Below are 16672 nucleotides of genomic sequence, written 5' to 3'. Positions count from 1 at the left end.
GACCAAAGCTCCAAAGGGCTCTCCTAACACATATAATTCTAAAAGAAGAGAGAAACTGATACTGAGAACAGTTCCTCTATGGCTCACAAAATGGATTTCTCACTGTTAAATCCTCTGGAGGGTGGGGGAAATTGCTTAAAGACCTGGAAAGTCCTACATTCACCCATAACCAACATACACCCGCAGTCTCATATAAAGAATAGTGTCAAGAGAATGGGAAAAAGAGAGATAATTGTTTGAAGGGAAAGCCAATCAGTTTTTGTAGGTAGAAAAGCAGTATTTGTGGATAGAAAGAATATTATAAATACTGATATTTTACTTTGACCTGTATTTAATTTCTGTCCAAGCTGGTATTACCTATTTCTATTTAAGTGGGGTGAATAGAAGTGTAATTTTGAGTAGCCTGTCAGTTCACCAAACTTAACACTTGATGAATCCAATAAAACACAATTATTTATTGTTTTGTTTGTTTTCTACCGTTTCTGTTACACCAATAAAAGGTGTAGTGCAATCCTCCCCTGTGTCCAGCTCATGGGGCCATACACAGTCTGCCCACTGTCATTTTGGTTTCTCTTTGCTGCTTTTTTGAATGAGAAACTTGATGACTATGAGATTTTTTTTAAAGTGCTTTTCCTCCAGCATCTTCAAAGCCCTTTTCTTGTGGTTTTTTTTTCTTTTTCCCCACAAAAAGAAACTCAATCTTTATACAACCTCTCAATGTTTGCTCTCCTAGAAATGGGCAAACTCCTGTTAAATGCTTTGCTTGTACTTCTAAGCCCAGAGCAAGGAGGGCTCATGACTTTCAGTTGCAGAGTGGCTTGTTTCAGGAAGCCACGGAGGCTGCTTTCAGTTCCAGAGGTGGCATTTCCCGAGGCACATATTTTGGCACCACTCACTGCACAGACAGAAACCTCTTACTAGAGAGCTTGGGCTGCAGAGCTGGGGCATTTTCTCTGAAGAAAACTCCAAAAGGATATTTTTTCTGATAAGAAGTCTCTAATTTTCTAAGGTAATTGCACAAGCTTTCTGACCCATGGTGATCCCCCAGAGTTTCCAGTCTGCTCTGACTTTACCTCCCTGCCAAGTGAAAGTGTATTTTTCTCTGACAAAGCACATTGTCTCCTTGTCTTTGTGGTAATGAACACATGCCAAACCCTGTTGTCAATGTTCCTATCTTCCATCCTGTGTGCTTTATTGCCTTATTTCAGCTCAGCAAGAATGTCACTGTCCCTCAGAGACACAGTCTTCAATGTCTTAGGACTTGGTGTCTTTAGGTCTCCAAGTCCTCCAGAAGAGGATGGAGAAGGTCTCCTGAGTGGCTAGGTTGAGCAGGACTTGGTATCCAGGGGGAGCACAAGCTTTTCCAGAACATGTCCTCTTGTCCAAACCTACCAAAAAAACCACAGAAAAAACACAAACCCCAGCAAAACCCCCCAACAAAAAACCCATGGGGAATTCCAACAATTTGGAGGATTATCTGTACACTGGGAAAAATATATATCAAATAAAGCAAATTTCCTCATACTTTGCATTCACAGCAAGGCATTCTGTTATGTCAGGAAACTGCTTTCCCACTTCATGCATTAAAATGTTTTGCTGCAATCCACTCCGTGGGTTTAGGGGAATGTTGTTGGATTCATTTTGGATGGTGCACAGAAGAAACAACAAAATTCTCAGGAGGTTGAATAACAAGCATTTGCTTGAAAATTTTAGAACATTAAGACAGACTAAGGTACTTGTCACATTTTAAAAACAGATCTAGACAAAGGAATGAACTTCACAAACTTTAGCTTCACAAACTTAAGTGTAATCACCTTTAACTTATCCAGACATAACAAGGCACTTACTGAGGCACTGACTAGAAGCTTTTAGTCTGGATTACAATATATTTTGAGAAGAAGTTAGGAGAAGAAAGAGGGAAAAAAAGAAAGTAGAGAGGAAGAAAAAGGAGGTAGAAAGGTACACAGTCACCATCCTTGGATGCTGTGGTGAAACTTGATTCTTGCAATTTAGATGTCTGCTGGTCAAAGTGATGGTGGCAGCCTTGATCTGCCAAGGCTGGGGGAAGCCCATGAAACACAAAGTCCAGTGTGTTAATAAATGCTCAGGCTCAAGTGGGAACACCCAGCTACCTCCTCTGACAGGGCAGGTTTACAGTGTCTGAGGCAACACTGTGGATCAAGGGGCACTCCAGGGGTCTTGATGGTTTATGACCCCTTCTAAGATATGTCAGCTGCCTCTCACATCAGCACAGTTGAGCCAATTATACCCCATCACAAGGGATGAACCTTCAGACCTACTTGTAAATGTCCCAGTATCTCCCTCAGAGGTAAGTTTTACACCTGAGCCACTTATGTAATGTAGGATTCTGGGATGGTAAAAAGCACTATCCCATCTCCCTGGATCTGCTTCTTATAGGCCTCCTCCCTTATCTGCCTCAAACCCCCGTTTGCAGCCTCTAGGGGAGGGAGTGCACCTCCTCTGTACCTGGGCTCTTCCCTTGCCTGTCTTTGTCAGCAAACACCTGCTGCCCATGCAAATGGCCAATTGTTTGAGCCATTCACCACCAGCATTTCAGTGTCTCACACTATTTCATATTCTGGAAATTTCATATTCCAGAATTCATTCTCTGGCCACACAAAGCTCTCTGGAGCTTACCTCCATCGCCAATCACTAAAGAGACCTAGAAGGACTTCCCAGAGGGCTGTGGTACTTCTTATGAGAGATGAAACACCTGTTTGGAGTAGAACAATCTCCCCTATAACTTTTTCCTTAGAAGGCTGGGAGAGCTCCTTCCTCCAGGAATAGGTCAGTTCATGAATGGGAAATGCTGAGAATAACAGCAGTGACCTCTATAGATAGTCCTGAGAAGCTGTTGCTATGTATGGAACCAAATTAATAACTGCAGACACCTGTCAAAACAGTGATTGCACACAGAGAATGACACCAAATGCAGAAGGAGATATTTGAAACTTCCTTCAAGAATTAGTTTTGGAGTGCTGAGCCCTTCAAGGCTGCCTGCAGAAGACTCTGGTATGAGCATGCATAAAACTTAGTGCAAGTATTCTGATTCACAGATGGACAGTTTTCCTCTTGTAAACACAGCATATTTTTTACTTGACAAGTGGAAGTAAAGGTGACAAGTTGCCACCTGTGGAAAAAAATAAATAGGGATTTTGAGTGGACTCTTTGTCTGTGACTAAGCTTTTTAGAAATCCTGGCTATGGGCCAGCTCTCAAGAGGAATATTCTTAATGTTTGTTTTTTCTTATGACTGAGATTGGATCTTTAGATAATTTTGAGAATGCCACAACAAATTTTTTTATGGAGAGAACATACTCATGTTTCCTATGTCTCCAGAGTCACTGGAGCACAAGTCTGTGATTCTCATTATATGAACAAGATGTTCCTAATGTTGATACTGCCTTTTCTTTCCAGTATATTTGCCAGGGTTAGGTATAACACATGGAATCTCTTCTGCTTTATATATTAGCATGGGTAAATTTGCATTTTCCTTTAAAATTTCTAATCACATGAAAATGTGATTTCTAATCACATGAAAATGAAATGTAGCTGGGATTCTGTTCAAGCAGAGACATACAAAGTGCTCAGTCGAGTTTTCTAGGCTTAGCTTCACATTATTTTTCACAATAACATTGTTGCAGAAGGACAGACTTATCCTTTGTTTGGCACATGTTAATGAAAGAGAACATGAGGTGCTTGTTATGGCTGGTGGAGATCTTGGTCCCTCCCTTGCTGGTGGAAGCAGTACAGCTCTCCTGGAGTTTGAGAGCTGTCTTCTGCAGCACCTGAGCATCTGCACAATTACTCTGCTTCATGGACCTGGAAAGAATTTTCTGACACACTTGCTGCTGCTGTTGTGATCCTACTTCTGTTTTCATATTGTTAGCTTTTTTATCCATGTTCTTTCTCTTCTGTCTCCACTACCTTGTCTTCCAGTGTTTTCCTTAAGAAAACATTACTTTTACTACATTTTAAATTATTTGAGCCCTTCTTAAGTGATCAATGAAATTTTCAGCAGCTTACCTTTCATATAGCAACCTAAACTAGGACAGAGAAATATCTGATTATGATATTTTTATTACAGTTTTATACAACAGTCAGAGGAAAAAGTGGTGCCCCTGATAAGCTGAAATTCCTGTTACAGATGATTTGGGTAGGAAATAGTTTGGTACTTTATATGGTAGCAGCTTTCTTACTGTCTAGTACATATAGGTCACTACTACTGCCTGGTACATGTAGGTCACAGAGAGAGGAAGCAAATGTGGAGCAGCAGCAACAGCCAGGACTGCACAAGTGCCTGGTCTCCATTTGAGATCAATTATGATCACCAGATTAGTCAGGGATATTCTCCCCTCTTTTGGGGGCAGAGACTGAAGCTGCATGCCCACCTGGCACAGCACTGCTTACGTGGTGTCATTCTCTGTGCTTCTCTGCCAGTGTCTGCTAAGGCTTGGCCTTTGTCTCCATCCATCATTTTACAGGCGATCCCGTCTTCTTTAGGGCTTTCACTGCATCTCTGACTAGCTCTTTTTTCTTGGCCATCTGCAACTTCTCTGGGGACTGAGTTCCCAAATAAAACTCAGTAATGTATCTAGTGAGCCTGAGTAGAGGCATGCTCTGAATAACCCGTTGTACAAGCCTGCAATACACTCTCCTTCAGTTGTTACTGCAGAGAACATTACAGGTCTGTAGATGAGAGCTTCCAGAGAGAAGTCCCCTGTGAATGTGTGCTAGGACATTGCCCAGAACACTGAAATTGTGACCTCAGGCACTACTGCTCACTACCTGGTACATAATTAATAAAAGTCTTTTTTCCACGTACCAAGATGTATAACCCTGGTGCCTGTTTTTCCCTTCTGCATCGAGGCTTTCACCAACCAGCTCATTCTTCCTTTGTAGGTACTCTCTCTTCATTAGGAGGAGGATAGTACTACTCAAGTTGTACTCTCTCTTCATTAGGAGGAGGAGGATAGTACAACTCAAGTTGTACTATCCTCCTCCTAAAATAATGCAATTTAATTCTTCTTCCTTGTGGTTCCTGGCTCTAATATTGCTTACACTGTCTGGTGCACACATGCACGTGAAATTGTCTTTACTTGCTTGTTTTCTCACCGTTTCAATGTCCTTAGCCATCACAACACTTCCATCTTTTTGTATCCACTCTGAGCTCCCCATTCCTCACAAAACTCCATCATGCTTCTTAATATCTCATAAATATTCATTAATATCTCATAAAATTCCACCCACTTGAATCCTGTCTCCCGAAGGCCTCTGTCCTCCCTGAGTTAGGCATTCCTCTATGCTCTTTGTCATACTTCTGGTTTTTGCTCCTAAAGATAATCAATGACTTATTCCCATTCTCTGCTGGTCCTGTCCTATCCCAATAAGAATATTGTAAAACTCACCCAACAAACTTCGTCTGCACAGGCCCTTCTGGCTGAAATGACCTTCCCCAAAGTAGCCTCATCTATCCTGAGAACCTGCATGCTAATCTTAAGTCCATTTAAATAGAGGACAATTCTACTTTCTTTTTTAAAATTCTTTGTTATTCATTACTTGCCATATGGATTCCTGACTAAACAATTGCTTTCTGAGAATTTTTGCTTCATTAGCATTTTACTTCTTTCTTTCAAGTACTTAATAGAAATAACCTACAATTGCCATCTCCAAAAATCCCAGCAGGTGTAACTGCTCCGTGCTGCAGTCTCTCTTACAAGAATGCATGCACCGTTTCACTGTTCTTGTTGCCTACAAAATGACACCAAGCTGTGCTCAGCTGCTGCCTGCCTTTGATTCACCTGAGCTGGAAGTTCTGGTGCAGCCTCAACAACCTCTTTTAAGCCCCACCTTTCATTTACCCTCAGCACCTGCATCCCTTTCTTCACACCTGATGGTGCTGCTGCCCTCTGTCACATATCAGATGAGCTCTGCCAGATTAGGGGTTGGAGAGAAAATAAGGAATGATGTGGGAGAATTCACTGTCTTCTTAGAAGCAGCAGGATTAGAAGTGCAACTGAATTGCATCTCTCTTGTGTAGGGTCTGAGGGTTGTGGGTAACTTGTGCCTGCCCTGATGCCCACCCTTGTCACACGGCTGGAGGTGCTGGTGTCACCTCATTGTGAGAGGTTATCAGCGAGGCACAGCAGCATGCACAGGGAGTGGGATCTGTTCATAAGGGTCTGTGAGTGCAGTTTTGGTAAAAGATTTAGTCTCTGTTGAAATGCAGTGCTACTATTCTTCTTTTTTCTTTTTTTTTTTTTTTAATGGCACACAACCTGTAACTTATATTTTGTCAAGAATTTCAGACACCTAGGGAGGTTAGTGTAAGTATTGCAATAAATTGGAAAGGATTAATTGAGAAAGCACACCATTTTGTGAGGTGTTAGGTTGTGATTAAATGCTCTTTACTGAGAAGTCACATTTTATTACAACTTACATATGTTCAGAACACTGATAGAAAAGAAAGCATGTCACCTATTTACAATCACTACACATTTACATTATATTATTTACAGATAATGAACCTAGTAACATATGTGAGCAGAAAATATAGCAAATATCAATATGAAACTGTACAGGGCTTAATCTCATGTCCTTTACTGTAGTTGCATTTCACTGTAATAATAAATACAGTTCTATATTTACACATTTTACTTTAAAAATCTGTTAAATGAATTTTAACAATTTCAAGTTAAAAACGTCTGATCAAAATATTTCAAACATGCTTATAAAAATAAGTCACAAAGCCTTTAGGACCTTCTGCAAGCTAGAAAAGTTCTGATAAAAGAAGCTTTTTTTTAACTAGCCTTCAGAATTATAACATTATTTTGCTTCTCAAATTTCTTTACAAACTTCTTAAATATAGCAAGCTGAAAGGAACCTCACTGACATTAAGCAGAGCAGCACAGATGGACCCCAGTTAAATTAAAGCTAAGTAAACATGGTAATAGGTATTGTGCAATGGTTGACTGATCCTCTGTTTAATCCAAAGTGGTTTCAGGCATCGTTTCTGCAGCTGTGTGCTGCCTGCTTCAAAAGCCCCAACAGATAAAGGATTAAGATAAGTACCCAGCTGACTTTATCATACATAATTTCAGAATTGGTTCATTTTTTTTTTCCCTGAAGGATGACCATGTCAGCCAAAGTCAACTGATGCCATCTGTAACTGCAAAACTAAAAATATGCCAGTGTGAATGGACAAGAAAATTAAGGCATATGCACTGTTGGCAGCAAATTCTTCATTGTGAAAATCCACCCTTGCAGTCCCAGGAAGTTTTATACACAGGAACAAATGAACAACAGAGATCATCTGTAACGGATTACCTTAATTGCTGGGCCTAGCCTAACCTTCCTAATGTTAAAAAATTAGTCTCATTCACCTGGAGGCTGACTGGCCATTAACTGAGCAGTGAATACTGGGCTATTAAATGTTACTCCTCAGGGAGCTGTTTTTAACAACAACAAAAATAGGTAAATTTGTGCATTTTTCTGTCTCAAATGATCAGCTTACTTAAGCAAAAGCTGCCAGCTCTGAGAAAAGAATACTGGGACATCCCCTGATGGCTTGGATGAGGTCAAAGAATGAGGATGAGGTCTAGTGGCTCTGTTGTCTGAGATATTTTAACAGTAGACTTGGCAAGGACTGAGTCTCTTCTTTCTAACTAGGATGCTTCTGATGTGTAAACATAATGCGTCGATTCAGCAAAGTATTAACAGATTTAAAGTCAGAGAACTCTGTTAACCTAATCAAGCCTTTTCCTAAACTAAAGCCATCAGAAGTCCCTGAATTTCAACAGCTGCTCCAGTACCTTTTTTGGCAATACATCCAATATGAATTTAGAGATTTTTTAATGACAGTAATTTCACTAGCTAATGACCATCTCTATTAACAATTTTCACCTTTATTTCCATGCTGCATATCCCTAATGTCAAATTCCAGTTAAGCATACCAGATTCTTCTCCTCTCAGATGAGTAGTACTCTGTCTTCAAACTGCTGTATCCCAGAAGTAGATACTTACAAACTGTGATAAAATCACTTATTTCTTAAGTTCTTTTAAATTTATGATATTCATGTCCTTTTCAATTTCACAGTGTTCCTTAAAACATGCGAATGCTATAAGTATTTGAAATATCCCAGGGGTGCTTGCATCAGTGCTAAGGATACAGATCACACAACCTCTTCACTCCTACTTGATATTGCCTTGGCTAAGGATAGTGGCTACCCTTATCCAAAAGGACACTGTGACCTCTAAACCTTCAGCTGACTAGTGACTAAGAACTAGCAGCTTTCTAAAATCACTATTTCGTGAGACAGAGATCATGCCATGAGCAGGATTACAGTTTTTGTTCCTAGACAAATTACCTTAAATTAACATTTCTGTCTGAGTGCCTTTGGTGTCCTTTAACAGTTCTCAGCATGCCAATTTTTTTATATTGATGACTTTCCATGTAATATTTTCCACCTTCGGATTAAACAAGTCATCTGCCAATTTTATCATCAATAATTCTGGGAGTAATTCTACCGGCATGAAAGCAATTCTGGACCAAACTGTGCAGAACCTCATTAGAAAAATACCCATGGGACAATGCCTTGCCATTTACAATTACATTTTAAATGCTTGACAGGTTTTTGATTAACTTCTTTCACATTATGTTAATTTTTTAGCTTTTGCTGACAATTAAAAATGTTTTGTCAATTTAGATGACTTCCAAAATCCAAACCCAGTGCCAGTTAAACCATTTAATCAGCTTTATCAAACATGGAACTTCATTAAAGGATATTCTGCAGAAACCTTTAGGACTTGAACAAGACTACTCTTCCATTTAGATACCTTGCTGAACAAAGGCCATACACAGATGCTTAGAAAAAACAATCATGGCACTGAAAAACTATTATGAAGACCAAATTGCAATAAACAGGAAGAAAATAACCCAACCCCCGAAAACATCAGGTGATGCTTTGAAAAAATATTATAACTTTAACATGCTATTTTTGTTCTTGACCAACTGATGCCCTTTCTGAGTAGTGCTGCTTTAAAAGAGAGCAGCTGATACAACTGCACAAACCTCAGCAGCTCTCATTTCCTCTCTTCATCCCAGCATTTCGGGAGCAGATCGAGCAGGCTCAACTATTGGATTTTCAGCCTACCGAAAGTTTTGTCATTGTCTGTTTTCTGAGGTGTGTTGTAATAATTTAGAGGCACTCTACACTCGTATGCACACATTCACACTTACTTTTGGGATTAAAAATGTTGTAAACAGAGGTATTTCCTGCACTGTTTCTGCAACTAGCGACAGGGAACAAATGCGACTGACGAAAGATTGCAGCCTTCTGCCATTTGATAAGAGGGTGGCATTAGGGAACTGCTGGTGGGCATATCATATGATATGCTGGCACTTGTGAAGGTTACCAATGCCTGCGTTGAGTCACAAGATTGTTTTTCTATGTCTTCTGAATTCACAGAGATCAGACTGGCATGTTTTGATCTCCTCCATATCAAAGTTTGCTTTCGCAGGCTTCCCAAATCCTCCTTAAAATGTGGATTGAAGAGTATATAAAGGAGTGGGTTTAGACATGCTGGCAGTGGGACAATCACTAGAAGTATTGACTTAATCACTTCTGGGCTGATAAAAGTGAGGTTTAGTAAGGAGGAAAAAGATAAGAAGGCCACAGGGCAATAAAGAATGCAATTAGTAAAAAGTAGCAAGGCTATATGTTTGACCATAGAGCAATCCCAAACATTGTCTAGTTCTCCCTTTTCTAAACTACAGTAGAGCTTTGTATAAGCAACAGTCATTACCAGAAAGCAAAGGGAGTTCAGCAATACCAGTGCTACCATGTAGCCCATAGCACTGGACTCTCCAAAGGGGAGTGGCAAACAAAGTGGAGAAACCCCATACTCACTTCCAGTGAGAAGGGGTATCACTGCAATGATTAGTGCCAGCATAAAGCAAAAGGAAATGGCAATTTTTATGCTAGCCGTGGAGGATTTTGTTTCAAACTTTGTAGCATGCTTTACAGAGAATGCACGTTCCAGTGCAGCTAGGGTAAGGAGGAAGATGGAAGCCTCTGAAGCAAAAATGGAGAGAAGGCCAGTTATTTGGCAACCAATTCCACTTTCCCATTGTGCTCCGTACTGAGCAAAGCTACCAAAAGTGGATGCATCCACGCCAGCCAGTACTCCACTGGCCAGGCCCATCAGGGCATTTACAATGGCCATTAAACCAATCAAAAGTTTTATGGAGGACATATACAATGGAGACCTGAAAACTGTAGCAGACACCAGTGCATTGCAAATAAAGGTCAAACCCACTATGGTCCACACTCCAATTCTGATCAGCCAGCTGCCAAACAGATGGTCACATGGTTTGAAGGGACCTGAAATGCCAAAATAAAGAGGGTAAGGGAAGCCCATGTAAACAAAAAAACCCTTGTGCTTTCTAAGACACTAAAGTTCATGCTTCTTGCAGATTCTCACAACAGCCAAAGAGTGAATTTTAGTATAAAAAGGGAGATGGAAATTTGCTCTTTCTCTGGAGTAATCTGAGACCTTGATAACATGCTGCTAAATGTGTGATGCAATTGCATATTGATTACATTTATCAGCATATTGTGTAGTGCACATGAGTCTTTGTCCTTCATCACAAGTAGTCTATGGGTTTCTTTTTGTGCCTGGCAGTACTACTGCAATGTGAATGTCAACCCTTGTAGTTTCAAGAAATGCTGTGATATTTGTCAGTGTGTGAAAAAAGCTGAAAATATTACCTCTAACTAAATTAAAACAGGTTCCTAATGAGTCCTGGTGATGTAATGGATATGGACAGATGTACTTTGGCTACCTTATAACACGTCGTTACACAGACCAAGAAAACTGTGTCTCTCTTTGCCTTTGGGAGTGCTGCCTTTTTGGATCTCCTGTGTCTGAAGTCAGGTCATTATGACTGAAACTTGCTGAATACTTGAAGTATTCTCCAAATACTGAGGTGCATGTGCTGTGCAGTTGAAGCTGAATGCTCTGCAGTCAGAGAAACATTACGTGTCTTGGTATGAGCTAGCTAGACAAGCCCCTCACAGTGGCCTGTGCTTTTCCATGAAGACATAACCCCTGCAGCTGAAATGACCTCCCTATAACTAGGCCTGTTGCCATTAAGTAAGCATAAGGATCTATTGCATCAGTTTGCAAGTTTTTCTAAGATACTGTTTGAAAAATCCAAGCTAAAATGTCTCTGAGGTCTGGCGATAACTTACCTTGAAGACAGCAATGTTTTAATGAACTCAGAACTTTAGGCCATTGGAGAATATGGGACAGTCAAATAACTCTATTCTTTGACTTTCTGCCTTCTCTATTCCTCTTTAAATAGCTTTAAAAAATTTATTGTTAGGTGCTGTTGCAAACAAGAATCATGGCTTAAAATGAATGCTGAAGTACCAGTTGTCACTTGGGGTTTTTTCGTTCGTGTTTCACAATGAAAGAATGGCTAATGAAAACATTTGCTGAATCAAACAAAACTTATGACCATGGCTGGCTACATTCTATGAAGACAATAACAGTGTTCTTTGTGAGGGACTGTGCACACCAATGCAGTAGTGATTGGTATTTCCTAGACATAGACCTAAATTGTGTGTTGCTCAAGTTGCTCACGTGTAAAATTACTCTGTGACATTCAGAAGATTTACTTTAGCTTTGCAAAAGACTGAGAGAGCAAAGATTCTGCTGTCTTTATCATCTGTATCTTAGTAGAAGAGTCTTTCCTCTCTCATTTTGTTGACTGTGTATCAATTCTGGTGAAAAGGGGCCCAGAGCTTGGTGACTGGGCAAAACTTGCTACACTCATAGAGGCTGAATAGTTTTGTGGAATTCAATGCAAAACTGTATATTATAGTGCAATGTATTTGTATTACACTCATCAAATTACTGCACATCATGTGGCTGTCCTAGTATCTGATTCACAATTTGTTCTGCATCTCAAATATCTACTAACACTGTCCTCAAATTCCTATCTGTCCGGCAGTTTCATACCTGGAGAAGGTGAGCATTGCACTGAATGATGAGATTTCAAATCTTCTTCAAAGTCAAGAAAAAAGTCCTCAAAATCACGTTCATCTATTGGGGAGAGGAAAACCCAGAATTCTTACTGCAATTGTTACTGTTTTCAGGAAAAGAGTTTTTAGTAAAAGTTGCAAAAATGCCTATGGTATTTAAGGCCTGGTCTTTTCTCTTTCCCTGCTGAACCATGAGCAGAAGCAGACATATGCCTACTTGGTTTTGAATAAATGTACTCAGGATTATTTTAAAAGCTGGCATCTTTACTTCTGTGAAAATCATCACATACAGGTACATTCTCTATTGTGTAATTTGCAGTGTGATGACTGCCTAGGAAGGAATTTAAAATATGAATTCTGCTGTTGTGCCACACTACTAAAAATTAATCAAGTGTTCTGTGTTTCTTTTGTCATCAGTAGCACATATTCTTGGCTCTGTTCTTGCTGAACTCTGAGACCTACTGGTTTGCAAGGGCAGAGATAGCACAGAAAGCAACAGGGTGCTGTGAACGTATGTGTGCCTCTACATAACAGATCCAGTAACAGACCTAGTGCTGAAGGGGAAGAAAAACACAGCAGTCTCATGTCCTGCAGAACAAATGCACTCTCTGGCAACCCTGGTTGTGTGCGTAGACTGGGGAACAAGAGGCTGGAGGGCAGTGCCATGAAAAAGGACCTGGGGATCCTGGTTGATAGGAAGTTGAACATAAGTCAGCAGTGCCCTGGCAGCCAAGAGGCCAACCCTGTCCTGGGGGCCATCAGGTACAGCATCACCAGCCAGGCAAGGGAGGGACTGTCCTGCTCTGCTCTGCACTGGGGCAGCCTCACCTCGAGTGCTGGGGGCAGTTTTGGGTGCCACAATATAAGAAAGATATAAAGCTAAAGATATTAGAGAGCTTCCAAAGGAGGGCCACGAGGATGGTGAAGGGCCTTGAGGGGAAGCTGGATGAGGAGCTGAGGTCACTTGGTCTGTTCAGCCTGAAGAAGAGAAGACTGAGGGGAGACCTCGTTGTGTCTTTAAAATCCTCAAAAGGGGAGGCAGAGGTGCAGGTACCAAACTCTCCCTCTCATGACCAGGGACAGGACTCAAGGAAGTGACACGAAGCTGAGCCACGTTGAGGTTGGATAGCAAAGAAAGGTTTTTCACCCAGAGGGCGATTGAGCACTGGAAGAGGCTCCAAAGGAAAGTGACCAAGCACCAAGCCTGTCAGAGATCAAGAAGTGTTTGGAGAATGCTCTCAGGCACATGGAGTGATTCTTGGGGCTGAACTGTGCATGGTCAGGAGTTGGACTGGATGATCCTTGTGGGACCCTTCTAATTCAGCATATTCTATTATTCTATGAAAAAATATGCCAAAGTAGCCACATATTTTGGCTATTGCTCATCCTGAAGTCTGTGGGTAAGCCTAGGATGTGTTCCATTCTGAGGCTGGAAAGAAAGTACATCTTTGCTGGCCTGCTCTTGTATGGAGTTACATACCAGCTGAACTACCCCATCTCTCATATAAAGGAAAGATTTAATTTACCACATTATTATGGCTATTATTTGGATGAAAAGATGAGTGCATAAGTGAGTGAGATTTTTGAATGGCAGACCTAAAATAATGAGTTTGCTAAGCACAGGAATACTTAAATAACATATTATTAAGCAAGAGACAGGGAGATGCCACATCTATGACTGTAAAGTGTATTGGATTTATTTAAAAGCACAGGTTGCTCACAGCCTTCAGGTAGACTTAAAAGCCTAAGATGATGGTTACCTTGAATTTGTAACAGTCCAGCATCCTTTCTATGAAAGTCATCAAGGCTGCTATTATCATCTTTGTTCCACTGGCTGGAGATTCTGTAGTGGTTCTCACAAGCTCCAAAGGCACAGCACTGATAGGCATAAGGCATTTCCATGACCCTGCAGAAGAATAAGGCAGCATACCATGATGGTGGCTGAGCACCAGAGTTACTGGATTGTACTGCTCCTCTACAGTTAACACAAAGGAAATAGTTTAAATGTCCACAAGTGAAAGCAAAAACATCTCTGAGTAAAAACTGGTCACGATAGTGCAAAATGAGAATTCGCAAATAAAATTCCTCATTGGAAACGCAGATGGTTTCTAGGCTAATTTTAGAAAAAGCATACTGAAGTTTTCTTATGTGTTTTCATAGGAGACATGAAAGTGGGAGATCTCTGTCTTGCTGTTGAGTGAATGTTAGTCAGAACTGAATTTCTGCTTTTATAATTTTCAATGAATTTACTGTGTAAATCAACACTTTCTCCAACAGTTATTTTCTTAATGGTTTCTTTAAAAAAAAAGCACATCCAAAGGTCACAGCCTGCCTACCAGGAAAAAATAAAACACTTCCCAAATTGAATTTCTCCACTTCAGAAGGAATGAGATCTTTTGGAAATCACCTTTATTCACCTCTCTCCACCTTCAACTCATTTCATAGTAAGATGGCAAAAAGGAGATTGTTTCTTGTGCAGAAGATCAAGAAAGCAGAGTTCTAAACCAAAAGGTGAGTGAATCAGGCACTGTGTGTGAAATGTCACTGAGAGAAATGTTTTACTGTATTAATTATCTTAAAAAAGAAAACAGTCATTGCAGGACAGAGGATACTTGTTCTTAATTCTTTTAAGATCATTTTTATTCCTAGCAATAATGTATGTCAGTGAGTTCCAGTGATTATGAAGGCTCCTGATGTCAGAAAAGTGCACATTTCTGCTACACTGTGCATTTAATTCCTTTGCAGATATGCAGATTCTGGGGGAGCATGGAAGAACTACTTTCTGAGCTCTATAGACTACTTCTATTCCATAGATATATTTTATGCTTTGGAAGCAAAGCTATTTAATTTGCACAGCTCACCTACAGCACATAGCAAAACCTAACAACTCATCTTAATTCTAAAAGCCCAATATACCAAAAAAGTTCAAAGATAAAGAGGTGATTAGAAGTTATTCTGAATTAACTTAAAAGGAATAAAGTAGAACTAGATTCTCCTATCAGATTACTTTCAACAGGTTAATCATGTAAATTAACATAATGAGTATAATAAGCAACCTCTAACCCCCTGGGAAATCTGCAGAGGAATCAAGCTGAATCAGGCCCAGTGCCAACAGGACTTAGCCTTGTGCACTAGCCAAAAGCTTGGTACAAAGGGGAACAAACGGAATCTCAAGTTCTAAAGTGATTTTTTAAATTAGTGCATTTGGACGCATTTAGGTTCTATAACCCTACATTTCTGTTGGAAATTAACCACAAGAATCTCTACCCTTGTACCCAACACAAAATTTTTAGGGTACTCAATAAAAGTTCAAGATAACCAAGATCCAACTGTCAAGCAACCTCAGGCCAGCAGATTTAAATATTTAATTTCTAATGCATTCATCTGCATGCCATACTTTAACATAAGGAGATTATCTTGATTAAACATTTTGAACACATTTCCCACAAGCCCTTCTTAAATAAACTAGTATTAAACCCACTGATTACTAGACTAACCCATAGCTAATCATCTGGGATAAAAGCAATCCCAATCCCCACATAGAAATTCCCTTTCTTTTGGAACAACAAAAACAATTACCAAAAGTAACCCTGACAGTTCTGCGAGGTGATCCCTGCAACTTGGGGCTTCAGACCTTTGGAAGGACACTGATACAACTGGGGGAATGAACAGTTAGTGGAAATTTTAGGCAGGAGAGACTGTCAGAAATGAATTTTATTCTCTGATTATTCAAACAGCTCTATGACAGATTTCCAGACCTTGTGCTCCTCCCAGCCTGCTGGTCTGTCTTACACTGGAAATGTAGACTTCCCACATTGTACTGGTCCACTTTGATGATGTAGCCAAAAATATCCGTGGCTTTTAAATGATATTTAAAGAGCAAGACTCCCATTTCTTGTCCTCTCTGTAGGTATTTCTAGCATCCATTCTTAAATCTGGGCAGTTTATGTTTGTTTTTGCCCCCAGCCTGTGTTGTTAGGATATACACATAATCCTTAAATTAGCAAATGCTGCTTAATCTGTGTGTGAAGCCCAACTGCACACAATGGCTGCAACCCAGTACACAGAGGACAAAAAATACTTTGCAAAGCAGGGAAATAACCATGAGATCTTCTTGGTGACAGAGGAGTTGTTTTTTTCCTCACAAAAGCTACATTTAACACAAAAAAAAAAAAAAAAAAAAAAGAGAAAAAAGAAAAAAGAAGGAACTTTTCAGGTGTACAGTGCTGGAGGCAGTCCTTTTTATGGCTGGTGCTTATTTGATGTGGGCGATTAGATTTGGACTTTGTCAAATTAAACTCCTAGAAACACTGCCTAACTTTATTTTTATATACTCCTTATCTTACTAATGATATCTGTATCCTTGATAATTTTTTTTTCCTCTAGCAAGGAATGCCTCTTTTTTCTGTTTTTAGATTAAGCAGCAGAGAACACAAGGTCGTTCTCTCCCTCACAAAGGTGTGGAGTTAATGGTGAACAGGAAGGCACAGTTATGATGAATGGAGCAAAGCACTGAGTTCTTTTCAGCACTGAATCAAAGCATCAGATAAAGAAGGAAGGAGTGGCTGGCAGCCTGACTTTGCCTCCTCAAGGCTTGCTGCAATA

General features: G+C 40.1%; 1 protein-coding gene across 1 annotated transcript in view; it reads right to left on the bottom strand.

Annotated features, from left to right (window-relative positions):
- Window positions 1–6405: 6405 nt before the first annotated feature.
- The window catches only part of LGR5 (leucine rich repeat containing G protein-coupled receptor 5), a 90973-nt gene continuing 80706 nt past the window's right edge, over window positions 6406–16672 (bottom strand). The window contains exons 16-18 of the mRNA XM_030238466.2: window positions 13828–13973; window positions 12045–12128; window positions 6406–10402 (exon numbers count right to left, since the gene is read on the bottom strand). Coding sequence (XP_030094326.1) covers window positions 9312–10402; window positions 12045–12128; window positions 13828–13973 — 1321 coding nt within the window. The 3' untranslated portion in view covers window positions 6406–9311. The remainder of the gene's footprint in view (window positions 10403–12044; window positions 12129–13827; window positions 13974–16672) is intronic.

The sequence above is a fragment of the Serinus canaria genome, chromosome 1A (assembly GCF_022539315.1).
Source record: "Serinus canaria isolate serCan28SL12 chromosome 1A, serCan2020, whole genome shotgun sequence".
Lineage (NCBI taxonomy): Eukaryota > Metazoa > Chordata > Aves > Passeriformes > Fringillidae > Serinus > Serinus canaria.
This window is presented reverse-complemented; position numbering and strand designations above follow the sequence as displayed.